Here is a 12,969-nt window from a genome sequence, read left to right on the forward strand (position 1 = left end):
TCATTGTGCTGGGGCCTGGTCCATGCCTAATGAGCCCTGTTCGACACTATTCACTACCCTCAAGGGGAAGAGAAGGTGTCTCCAACTGACAACAAAACAAGAGGCACTGTGGCAACTCCAACCCCCGCAACAGGCACTGTGGCTACTCCAACCACAGTGACAGGAACTGTGGTTACTCCAATTCCCGTGATAGGCATTTTGGCTGAATCAGAGAACCAATCCATGCTCATATCAGTCACCCCTATACACAAGAAGAACACTGGATGCCAAAGGCAGCTCATTTAGTAAGGGAAGAAACTCTACTAACAAGAGGAAGGAGGAAGAAGTTAAAAAGACTACTCTGAAGCAAGGTCATCATGAGAATAGGAGAAGGAAGAGGCAGAACTCATTAGCAAGGCAGTAACCACCCCATCCCTATCCCTGAGTAAGCTGTGACATACGAGAAAAGATTTCAGCCGTTGTCCAGGCAAGTGTGTTGTCACCTGGCTGCTCCAATGCTGGGATAACAGAGCCAGTAGCCTGGAAATAGAGGGCAGGGAAGCCAAGCAGCTAGGGTACCTTTCCAGGGAAAGGTACATTGACAAGGTGATTGGAAAAGGGGCACGAGCCCTCAGGCTCTGGAGGTGACTCCTGTCAGGTGTGAAGGAAAGGTATTCCTTCAAGTAAGATGTTATACGTCACCCAGGCAAGTGGATCATCATAGACAGGGATCCAGTACCTGAGGGAATTATCCATGTTGGATGTAATTCATAATGACCTGGACAAAGATGCAGATAAAGTTGAGTGCACGTGACCCAATTGGTGAAAGTTTATACAGAGCGGACCATCGTTGTATGTCAACTCATTGGCACTAATGACCTGGAAAGATGGAGAGGGACAAATGGTGGAGGAATTGGCTGGCCATCTCTGGCAATATGAAGGAAGTCTCTCTTCCTCCGTATGGGCCTGTGTCTTGGTTGTGGCGAAACCATCCCAGGAGCTCCAGCAATCCAAAGAGGATATGTCCTGCTCCCCACCTGTATGGACCAGTATCTCAGCTATTAGAAGTAAGTGTTCCTCTGCTCAAGAGAGAGCACATAGTGGGTACACATCATGGGTCATCCTGTGGTTTTACCTGCGTGACCATGGAAAGGACATGAGAAAGTGAGATGGAAAATCTACCTCAACTGTAGAGGCATGGGTATGTGAATTGCAAGGTAAAGCAATCACAAAAGAGGATTCTTCCAGGAAAATTGCTGCTTCACTTTCCAGTGGGCAGTCCCCTGGACAGAGTAGAAGGTGTGATCTTACTTTTGATTTTAATAAAGGGACTTCTGATTCATATTTACAAGAAGTGAGTGACAAATACCATGATCAGGGCTAGAGGGACCCTTCCTCCAGCTAGGTGGAGGAAAGGGACAAGCAGGTTTATTGGACTGTGTGGATTCGATTGCCCGGTGCACCAGACCTACAGGAGTATAAGGTTCCAGTGGATACTAGTATACAGTGTACACTAATGCCATCAACCTATAAAGGGGCAAAACCCATCTGTATTTCTGGAGTGACAGTTGGATCTCAACAGCTACATGTATTGGAGGCCAAAGTGTGCCTAACTGGGAATGAGTGAGGCAAAAGCAATGTATTGCGACTGGCCCAGAGGCTCTGTTTATCTTTGACATAGACTACCTCAGGAGAGGGTATTTCAAGGAGCCAAAAGAATAATGGTGGACTTTGGGTATAGCTGCCTTAGAGACGGAGGAAAATAAACAGCTGTATACCTTGCCTGGTTTCTCAGAGGACCCTTCTGTTGTCAGGTTGCAGAGGATCAAAGAACAACAGGTGCTGATCATAGAAGCGTAGAAACATAGAATCATAGAATCATAGTATGGTTTGGGTTGGGAGGGATCTTAAAGATCATCTAGTTGCAACTACCCTGCCATGGGCAGGGACACCTTCCACTAGATCACATTACTCAAAGTCTCATCCAACCTGGCCTTGAACAATTCCAGGGATGGGGCAGCCACAACTTCTCTGGGCAACCTGTTCCAGTGCCTCACCACCCTCACAGGGAAGAATTTCTTCCTTAGATCTAATCAAAATCTACCTTCTTTCAGTTTAAAGCCATTGCCCCTTTTCCTATCATTACACACCCCTGTAAAAAAGTCCCTCTCCAACTTTCTTGTAGGCCCATTCTAGGTACTGGAAGGCTGCTGGAAGGACTTTCTGGAGCCTTCTCCACACTGAACAACTCCAACTCTCTCAGCCTGTCTTCAGAGGAGAAGTGCTCCAGCCCTCGGATTATCTTTGTGGCCCTCCTCTGGACAGGCTCCAACAGGTCCATGGCCTTCTTATGTTGAGGGCCTCAGAGCTGAAAGCAGTACTCCAGGTGGGGTCTCATGAGAGCAGAGTAGAGGGGCAGAATCACTTCCCTCGATCTACTGGCCACACCTCTTTGGATACAACCCAGGATACAGTTAGCTTTCTGGGCTGTGAGTGCACATTGTCGGCTCATATTGAGCTTCTCATCTACCAGCACCCTTGAGTCCTTCTCCTCAGGGCTGCTCTCAATCCATTCTCCGCCCAGCTTGTACTTGTGCTCACTACCACAACAGTGTACCAGCAGCAATATCTCACCAACCAAGACTTCCTAATTCCCCTCTATAAGCTTATTCATTGACTGGAGAGCAAAAGAGTGATTAGCAAGACTCACTCACCCTTTTACAGTTCCATATGACCAGTGTGAAAGTCTAATGGAGAGTGGAGACTAACTAGACTCTTGTGGCCTGAATGAATCCACGCTGTCACTGAGTGCTGCCGTGCCGGATGTGCTAGAACTTCAATATGAAGTCAAAGGAGTCAAAGGCAGCCAAGTGGTACTCCACTCACTAATGTGTTTTTCTCAATCCCTTTGCCAGCAGAGTGCAGGCCACAGTTTGCTTTCACTTGGAGAATTATCCAATACACCTGGAATTGACTGTCTCAGGATGGAAACAGAGCCCTACTATTTGCCATGGACTGATCCCGACTGCACTGAAACAGAGTGAAGTTTCAGAACACCTGGAATACATTGATGACATCACCGTGTGGAGCAACACAGTAGAGGAAGTTTTTGAAAAAAGGAAGAAAATAGTCCAAAACCTTCTGAAAGCTGATTTTGCCATTAAACAAAGTAAGGTCAAGGGACCTGCACAGGAGATCTAGTTTTTAGGAATGAAATGGCAAGATGAACGTTGTCAGATACCAATGGATATAAATAACAAAATAACAGCTGTGTCTCCACCGACTAGCAAAAAGGAAACACAAGCTTTCTTAGGCATTGTGGGCTTTTGGAGAAGGCGTATTCCAAATTACAGTCAAATTGTAAGCCCTCTCTATCAAGTGACTCAGAAGAAGAACTATTTCAAATGAGGTCCTGAGCGAAGACAAACCTTTAAACAAATTACATGGGAGATAGTTCATGTGGTAGCCCTTGGCCCAGTCCGGGCAGGACAAGATGCAAAAAATGTGTTTTACACTGCAGTGGCAATGGCCTTACCTGGAGCCTCTGGCAGAAAGCACCAGGGGAGACTCAAGGTCACCCATAGGGATTTGGAGTCAGGGATACAGAGGATCCAAGGAACATGTAGGAACAGGGGAAAAGAGCATAAGGAATGAGGAATGGAGAAAGGGAAGGGAAAAGGCACAGGCATGGACAACGGCAAGGGCAGAAATCTACCACATTCCATCTGTTTTTAGTTTCATGCCTCAGCACTGAGATGCAACAGGCAGTCAAACATATGCTCTTATTTACTGCAGGAGCAGTAATGATTCTGACAACCCCAGAGAAGGGGGAGAGGTCAAGGCAGCATAAAACTGTTTCAATCGTTTTGTCTCAGTACCTAGAGAGTTGTTTGGAATGAGGCCCTGTATGTAAATTAGTTCTGCTTTCTGCTTTCAGATTCAGAAGAAAAACAGTTCACCTCAAAGAACTTAATGGTCCCAAATTTCCCTGAATTTCTTCTATTTAGAATTCAAATGCTCTGCCGTGCTTGTTATAGTCAGTGTTAATGCATCATCTACCATACATACCTCTACGTAGTTTCCTTGATCTTTTAAAGAAATTAGTAGAACTCAGTGCGGCAGAGGTGTTCTGAGGTCTCTGGACAAAGCCTAAATCTCATTCTGTCATTGAAGATTCAGTTTTATAAGCGCACAGAGTGACTACAGACCTTGGTTTACAGGTTTACAACTGTGCCTGCTTTTTTTGTGCATTCAAAAAAGTAGTGGTTAACTGAGTAAGTGTTCCTGCGAAGAGGGAATAATCATGGGAAAAGGGAAATAATGCGTTTCAACCACATGTGTTTCTAGCAGATAGGCCCAAAACGTGATGAATTAAAAAAAAAAAAAAAAAAAGATAACATATTTTCATTCCTTTTTTAGTCAAAAGTGCCATGTGTTTTTATGTATAAAAACAAGTCTGTATTTGTTATGCAAATGCAACTTACTTATAAAGTGAAATAATTTTAAAGCAAATTGAACATGTATCTGTGTGGTATCTGCTACCAATCATTTTTTAAGCATTATCAAGATCAGCACATGGAGGCTGGGACTCAAAAAATTGTTTTCCATTCCCTGTCAGTGAGTGGATATTTGAGAAGCTCAAAAGTGGTATTTCTTTCATCTTTGACTTTCAACAATTTCACCAAATAATCAACATGCACTGCAAAACTTCATAAAGTTTTATATACAGTGTTCAACTAAAGGCTCTATGTGTGTATATGCCCAAACAGATAAACATCATTTGCCTATTGCAGTGTTGAAACCCAGGTTTGAAAAAAACATTGAAGTTATACTGGCTTTATACATGTCAGTGCCAACATCACTCATGACAAAGGAATCTGTCACTTATACTCCAGTTGCAAGCAGAGGGAAAACTCCCCTACAACTCCTCCTTTTAGCCTGAAGAGACTATTTCTAAGATTTTGCAATGTATAGGTAGAGCTTCATGATATTTCCTTTAACAATAGACTTAGAAGTTGGAAGAGGAAGATAGACACTAAATGCTGAATTGCTGCCTTCCAAAATTTCCTGAGACAGGTGGTAACAAAATGGCTAGGGTAAAAAATGGGGGGAAAGGCAGGGAACTGAAAAGGGTCAACAGCATGGATCTTTGTGGAGAAAAAGCAGGAAGTGCAGGAAAAAATGGATGATATTGTAGAAAAGTCAAGCTGGAGTATAAAAATGGGACCTGAAGAAAAGTAAAGAAACTATCGAGCGTAAATGATAAATAGAACTGTCAGGTAAGTCTAAGGTGTGTGAGTCAGCTTTCCTGAATTAGTCTCCTGTTTGCCTTTCATCAAGTGATGTTGAAAAAGATACATTTTCTTTTAGTACTTCAGCTTCCTTATCAGCAAAACAAAGATATAAAATATACAACTGTCACAGAGAGCTGAGAAGACCTTTAATTCAAGATACAGAAGTAATGACACTAATCTACTGCTATTAGAGAATGAAAAATTACTTCGTTTTTTTACTATTTGGTATGCAAATGCCTAGTAATGATAACTGAGAAAAGTTCCATTGTGTATGGTACTGTACAAAACCATAGAAAGAAAACAATTCTGACATTGAAAGGTACGGATATGAAAAACGATGAGAAAAACAAAGGTACGCAGCAACTTCACCCCCCAAAAAATCTTAAAATTGTGTGTGAGAATGGAGAACTGTGGTACAAACAGAAGCAGGGTAGAAATAACATTGTTCTTCTCAATTTCATAACTGTCATTCAGCAAGAAAACAGACACTGCGATTTTGAGAAACATAGGCTGAGAGACCACGGACATCAAAGGCAATGAAAAATCTGAGTTTTTTATCCAAGAATGGCTAGTGTGAGGTAAGTACTTTTCACTAAAATAATAAATGCTTTTTATTTTTTCCTAAGTAGGCATGAAGACAAGCTTCTGAAACTTGAAAATGGTCAATAGTGACAAAAGCAGCCAAGAGAAAGGAAGATAAGTTCATGACTAAGAAAAAAGTACACATTTTGAGAAACACCAAGACATGTATCAGGAGTAGAAACTACAAGCCTAGCAGCAGATACGACTTAGAATTTACTTTCATATTCCTTTCCTCCTAATTCTTGGATAATACTAAGGTTTTCTTTGTTTTCCGAACGAAATTGCCCATCAGACTCACTAAGCATACAACAGACTTGTAAAATGACTGCCTTTCTATGCTCAGACTAAATAAGTACATCTTAAGAGGAGAGAGCATTGAAAATTTCCTCCACTTTCTGGCTTCTAAAAGAAGCTATAATGTCATGTTTCTCAGACCGTAAGAAGGCATACAATGATTTGGAGGACCAAATAAACCTCTGGAGACAACATTTGCCTTTTTCCTTGAAGCTATTTCACAGGAATGTTTGACTCACAAGAGAAACGGCATTTTCAACGTATATCTTCTCTGCTCTCAATAATTTTAACTTTAGCAGGTTTTAATCTAGCAGTTAGTTTGTTTATCTGATTCCCACTTAGGTTCTGCTTCCGAAAATGCTCTTCTTTTGTATTAGCACCACACAGCTTTGGCGAGGTTTCAAAGTTTTTTTAAGAAAGAATTCAATGGACTGCTATATAGATAATTTATGCAGAAATTACTGTCAGTCTCATGGGCAGCTACCTAGCCTCACTGCGATTGGAACTAATAACTATTACCCAGATATGATAATTTCATTTAACATTAGGAAAACATCTGGTGCCTTCATTTCTTCTTGTAAAATAATGCCAATGTTTTACTAAATCCACTTTCATTAAAACAAGACAAAGCAGCTAAGGAAAAACATACACACAGATGATAAATTTTTCCTCTCAATCGTCTTTGTTCAACCTCCCCCAGAAATCATACTCTCATAGATTTTTGAAGTAGGAGGGGACTACTAAAATCTCATCTCAGCTCCTGTATAATGAAGGCTATCTATTCCATTGAGTAGCCTCTAAATCAAAAGCATAATGTGTTTGGGATATGCTGTATCTATTTTTCTCACAAATGGCTGCATGTGATGGATGAATCCAGCCCACTCCTAGATAAGTTGTACCAGTGGTTAATTACTCCAACTCTTAAAAATATGTGCCTTATTTCTGGTCTGAATTTGCCTAACCTCAGTTTTGAAACATTGGATCCCATTATGCCTTTTTCTGCTAAATTAAACAGTCATCTGCTGTCAAAAGTCTCATTCCCATTAAGACACTTACAGGCCATGATCAAGTAACCTCTTAACCTTCTCTTCAGCAGATTAAACAGACTGATCTTCTTTAGCCTCTAACTACAATGTTTATTTCCAGACTTACAGTTATTCTTTCACCTTTAATGAACTCTGTCCAATTTTAAACATATTTTTGAAGTGTGGTCACCAGAAAAGGACACAATAATTCATTAATAGTTTCCCTAATGCCATACAAAAATGCACTGTTATTACCTACTTAATATTCACTTGTCTATATCAGAGAATACAATATACCATTTAAAATCCTTCTTTAGCTTACTGATAAAACAGAAAGTATTCTGACAGGAATTTAAAGTGTGAACATTTATTCTGTTTTTTTTACACACAATGCAGAAAACATATGCAGCTCTTCTATCTTTTCTATATTATGTATACTTTTCTATATTATCTACATCCAATGTCACTTCTGTCACTTAAGATATTTTTCTGATAGTTTTTGCCTTCCTCTATCAGTTTCCTGTTCTTAAATGTTTTTTATAGCATTATTTACTAGTAGTATGTAGTAGTAGTAGTAGCAGCTGTTCAACTCCAGTAGTACCTTTTAAGGTAATTCTGCTTACAACCTTATTTTAAAATATTTTCTTGCATTATATTTTCTTCTTGTAAGGAAATTACATGCGTGAAGAAATATGCTTATACAAAATAGACGTATATTTTGAAAACACACAAATACCAATATAGTATCTTAGCCAGAACTATTATATTCTATTTTCTGATAAATCAGTCTCATTAGCTAAAAATACGTAATTTTACCAGAAAGGTTACTCTAATAGATAGAATGTATAAAAATATTTTGATTTATCTTTCATGGTATATGTATTTAATTAGCTTGTATTTCTTACACAGGCAGCTCTAGCAAATAGCATTTACATCAAGCAAACTCTAATTTGCACCTGAAAGTTGCTTCAGACACTGAATAAATCAAATGAGATTATACAGTTTCCATTTACTTTTCTTTTTGAGCATGATTTTCACTTATTGGTTGCACTACAAAAACAGTCTTAGCTGCTTCTAATGCTTACGTTTGGATTAATTTCATTAGGTAGATAATGCCACTTAATTTACATACTATGGGATAAGATAATACAAATCAGAAAAACATTTGTAGTCATTTGGTTGCTAGTTGGAACAAAAGTTCTTAACTATCAGTGCATTTTCATGTCACAAAATACTTACTAACCATGAACTCTTCACACATAAAGCCTAGAAAATACCTTTGTTCAACAGAATAAACCTTAACTTGACCTGAAATGTTTCAGCTGGATAGAGAAATCCTATAGTTTTGGTTTTTTTTTTCTGATTTATCTTTTTCATTCACATAGAAGAAGGAGAATTTGTTAATGTACTAAAAGCAATACAAAATTATGTGGTCTGACACCATAACTCTGTTGGGTATAAGTCTAGATTATTTCAACTGCAAACAAAAATCTTCTATTCAGGATGTGCAATTGCTAGTACACTAGAAGTAGTCTTCTCTAGTTCTTGGATACAATATACTAGATAAACACAAAGATATCTAGATAAATAGAAACAGAAGAAGGAGAGCTGAAAGAAAAAATGTGCAGAAAAGGGAACAATATATTAATATGCAGAGGCGAAAAACATTCAGAGAAAGAGAAGTTGTCTCTGCATTTAAAAACCCCACGGATTATGCACATATAAAAAAGGAAAAAGAGTGAATAAGAGAGAAAATTAAGGGTGGGGAGAAGGAAAACTAAGTTAAGAAGATGAAGAGAAAAGTGTTTCTGGCAACAAAAACTAAAGACGCCTCTAATTTAAACTTACTTTCTGATATTTTTAGAGTCCACAGTTCGAATCTGAATTAGAACAAGTTCAAAGTTTTCTGCCAGACAAAAATGAAACTAAAGCACTGTCATTTTTTCTGGTAACTCAATAAATACCTTGTGTCATCTCTTTATATCTCAAGACTTAAATAATTTTGACTCTTTTCAAAACTTCAGTCTTTAAACTTTCAATGTTCTTTTAACTGCTTCACATATTCCCTGACATCAAGAGACCTCTAATTGATTAGTTACTTCTATTATCTTCATCAGCTCCTTTTGCAACAAGTATTCTGGGGAAAATACTCAGAACCTTCCCAACGTATGCTATAAGTAAAGCAGCCTAAAGCATTCTGAGATACTGAAGTTAAATTGATTTTTATTTCCAGGTAGAAGCTGAAAGCCTAATAATTATTTTTAAAAATTAAATCTATATGTACGCTTTGATTGGCTCTAAGGTTATAAGATTAAATAATGACTATTCGGCCTTGATTTCTAAACAAATTTTGTACTCTCTGAATCTGATGAAAAGAACTGAGCACACATTCTTCAATTTCTGCACCAGTTACCTTGGACCTCAATTTGTCTAATTTCAAATGCCAATGCAATGTTCACTGCAAAGCTTTAGGTGAAAGCATAACAACTCATAAAAACTGAATATACTAGCTAGAAGTCTTCAAAATGTACCAAAGATCAGACAAATATTGTTAAACATCTCTCTCTTTGGAATATCTGAGACAGCTCTGTGCTATCAAACACATCATAGAATAAACCATCCTCTTTCCCTTCATGCATAATTCTCACTAATTTAAGGCCACTTAAATGTTTGATGAAGCAAGAAAAGAAAGATTTATCTCTAATCCAGTAGCATATTTCACTACATTTCAAATTGAATGATCTGAATGAACAAGTTAAAAAGAATAGAAAAACTGGAAGAATCTGAGCTTTTTATATGGACCCCATATTTCATTTAAAAATTTCTCAAAAATACGACATCCAAGAGGCTTTTCTCAGTCCAGCTGCTAATGTCCTTAATGTAGTCCAGTTGCTTGAACAAACACTATGATTAAGTATTACGCTATTGAACTGATACTGTAATGCCTAATAGGACAAAACTCGTTCCTATGTACCGCTATAGGAGATCTGTCTGTGCAACGTGTTCAGGTTTCTTCACCTTCTTCGCTGCTATAAATTCTTTAAGTTAAAATCATCAAAGAAATTGCCTTTCATTTCCCATGAGAGATTTTGCATTTGCTTCCTTTGCTATCTTGCAGTTCCTAAGAAAACTGACTTTCGGTTGCTTTTGACAGCAATGGGAATCCTATCTGTTGCCCCTAAGCAAGGTGCACAAACTTCCCCCCCCCAGTCGTGGCATAGGATCTTTTCAATCAGAATATAAAGCTTACCTTGAAGAAAGTCATGGTTGCTCCATCTTCAACTGCCCCATACTCTATCTTTGTCTGTTTGGCCAAATCATCAGCAGAATCAATAGGGGATTCCATACGTTCCACTGTCAGAAAGGCGGCTAGGTTAGCAGTGTACGAGGAAATGATGATAAGTGTGAAAAACCACCAAATGCCTCCCACTATCCTGGTGGAGAGGGCTTTGGGCATGAGCTCAGAACCTAACGAAAACCAGGGGAGAGAGGTGAAACCAATGCACAGAAAACAATTAATAAGTGTTCAGCACTTTTTGCCACAGGGGAGATGGAATCACTGTGCAAAAAAATCTTTAAGCTACAGGCTTACATGTACTGCTTGAAACACACACAACTGAAATGAAAAATAAGAACTGATTACACTTATAAAGACAGATCTCTTTGGAGCTGTGGGAATCAAAAGATAGTAACGGGAGACTCAATGATCAGTGCCTTTTTAAAATTTATAGATAGATATAGAGCAATGTGAAAAAATCAGTTACTTGACCTGGCTTTCCAGAAAAAAACCTTAGCTAGACTGAACCTCTAAGTTAATACTAATATTGAAGCATTTAGACAGTTCTTTATCTTCAAGGCACTAAATAAACATTATTTAAGAATTTTGTAGAAACTTGCTTCAGTAAAAAAAAAAAAGCTATTGATGAAAGGAGCAGATATGAAATAAAGTATTTCATATCTGAAATACGAAATCTGAAATCTATTATAAATATGTTTTTGACTTCTGACATTTGTATTGCTATAAAGGCTTGTTTATTGACTGTTTAGATAAAAAAAAAAAAAGAACATCTCCCATCTCTATAGTTAGCCCCACAATTTCAGATAAACATGAGTGGCTATGCCACACACTTTATTTGATAGAGTAGCAATGAAAATATTAGACTGCTATGCATATACTAGATAAAGCTAGATTATAATGCATTGCTGGAGTTGCCTGCTCATGGCACTAAAGAATGGAGGGGGTGACAGACACTGTATAGTAATTTGCATAATTACTAATGCTAATTTAGAGTCTAATGAGACAAATTGAAGCACATAAACTCCTCTTGTGCCTAATTACTGAAAAACGGGAAAAAAATAAATTTCAATGTAATTTGCAACCACAAATATTTATTATAAATGAGCATGTATGGATTTTTTTCCATAGTGTTATAATCGAATGGAATGAAATTGCTTATGATGTCATATAAACAATTTCAAACTTCATTGTAAGAACTTTACTTAAAATCTTTTAGAAATATCCAGAAACTTGTTTTCAAAGAAAATGTTTTACCATATCCACTATACCATTGTATCAAAACAACCATTTTTGTTAATTGGTCACTATGCTTGTTTTTAAATCTCCTGGGTAAAATGGAATGAAGGCAAGATGGACTATTTTATTACTGTTAAATTTTAGTGTTCATATTGAATTATTTAAGGAACTGGTCCAGCAAGGTAACACATCTTCATATAAATGAAAGATTATGCCAAACTTCCAACGTCAATGCAAAAAAAGAACAGAAAGGGGGGGGGGAGGGGGGAAGGGAAGAAAATCAAAGAAAAGGAAAAAAGAAGTGGTATCATAACTGGACTACTGTATTCAAAAACAGCCCATCTTACCCTGCAGTTCATCTTACCCTTGCTGTTTCAAACAAAAAAAGCTGAAAGACTTGGACATGACAGCCAACTCCAGCGCCAGACTCTGCCTAGAATTCTGAAAGGAAAAAAGTAGAAAAGTACCTTTCTGATGTAGTTGCTCCTAGGCCCTGTTAGTCAGACACTTAGACACCATAACACTAACAGATTTCCCAATAAGCCCACCATCATCAACTCTTTTTAATTGCTCTCGTTTCATTAAAAAAGGAACACCAGTAAAGTCAGATAGGACTGGGAAGAAAAGAAGAATGGAAACATTTGCCGCAGTTGCCCCAATTACCACAAGTTCATACCTTACCAAGGACTGAAACCAAGTGCCACCTCGGCCCATCAAACAGAGCCTGGTTAGGGGCTGACTGTCATGTACCCAAGGTAACGTCATGTCCAGCACTATATCCCACAGTTTCCTGGGAGCGAGGGGTGTCAGCAAGACATGTATGAGTTCCCTCTATCATGTATCCTCCAGCACTAAGCAAATGTTTAAAGAAGCAGCACTTAAGAAGTTAATGTGAGCATGGCCCAAGCGCTATTGTATTGTTTCTAATGGAAAGTCATTGCCGTTATGAGAGAACTTCCATGCTTGTGTAAAAGCCTACTTTTAGATAACTTTAGGATCTTGAGAATTTTTTTTTTAATAATTATCAAAATCAAGACTGATACTTTATCCTTAGAATGGTACCTTTGAACATCTATTAAAAGTTGCAGAGTCAAAAGTGAAATTGTATAAGGCAAGGACAGAGGGTCAGCCTTAATTCTGAAAAACTAGTTTTCCTTCGTGGAAAACTATAATCCTCCAAAGATGCCTTTTAAAATTAATATCTTTTTTATTTTCCTGTTTGATTGTCAAGAAATTTTTAGATGCTAGGGACTAAAGTAGC

At 38.2% G+C, this 12,969-nt stretch overlaps 1 protein-coding gene across 1 annotated transcript in view; it reads right to left on the reverse strand.

Moving 5' to 3' along the window:
- LOC104381319 (glutamate receptor ionotropic, kainate 2) overlaps nt 1-12,969 on the reverse strand; it is a gene marked incomplete at its 5' end in the record, with an annotated part of 116,504 nt that overhangs the window by 101,954 nt on the left and 1,581 nt on the right. The window contains 1 exon segment of the mRNA XM_086630818.1: nt 10,425-10,642. Within this exon segment, the coding sequence (XP_086486944.1) occupies nt 10,425-10,642 (218 nt within the window).

Source organism: Tauraco erythrolophus, unplaced genomic scaffold, assembly GCF_009769465.1.
Source record: "Tauraco erythrolophus isolate bTauEry1 unplaced genomic scaffold, bTauEry1.pri scaffold_51_arrow_ctg1, whole genome shotgun sequence".
Lineage (NCBI taxonomy): Eukaryota > Metazoa > Chordata > Aves > Musophagiformes > Musophagidae > Tauraco > Tauraco erythrolophus.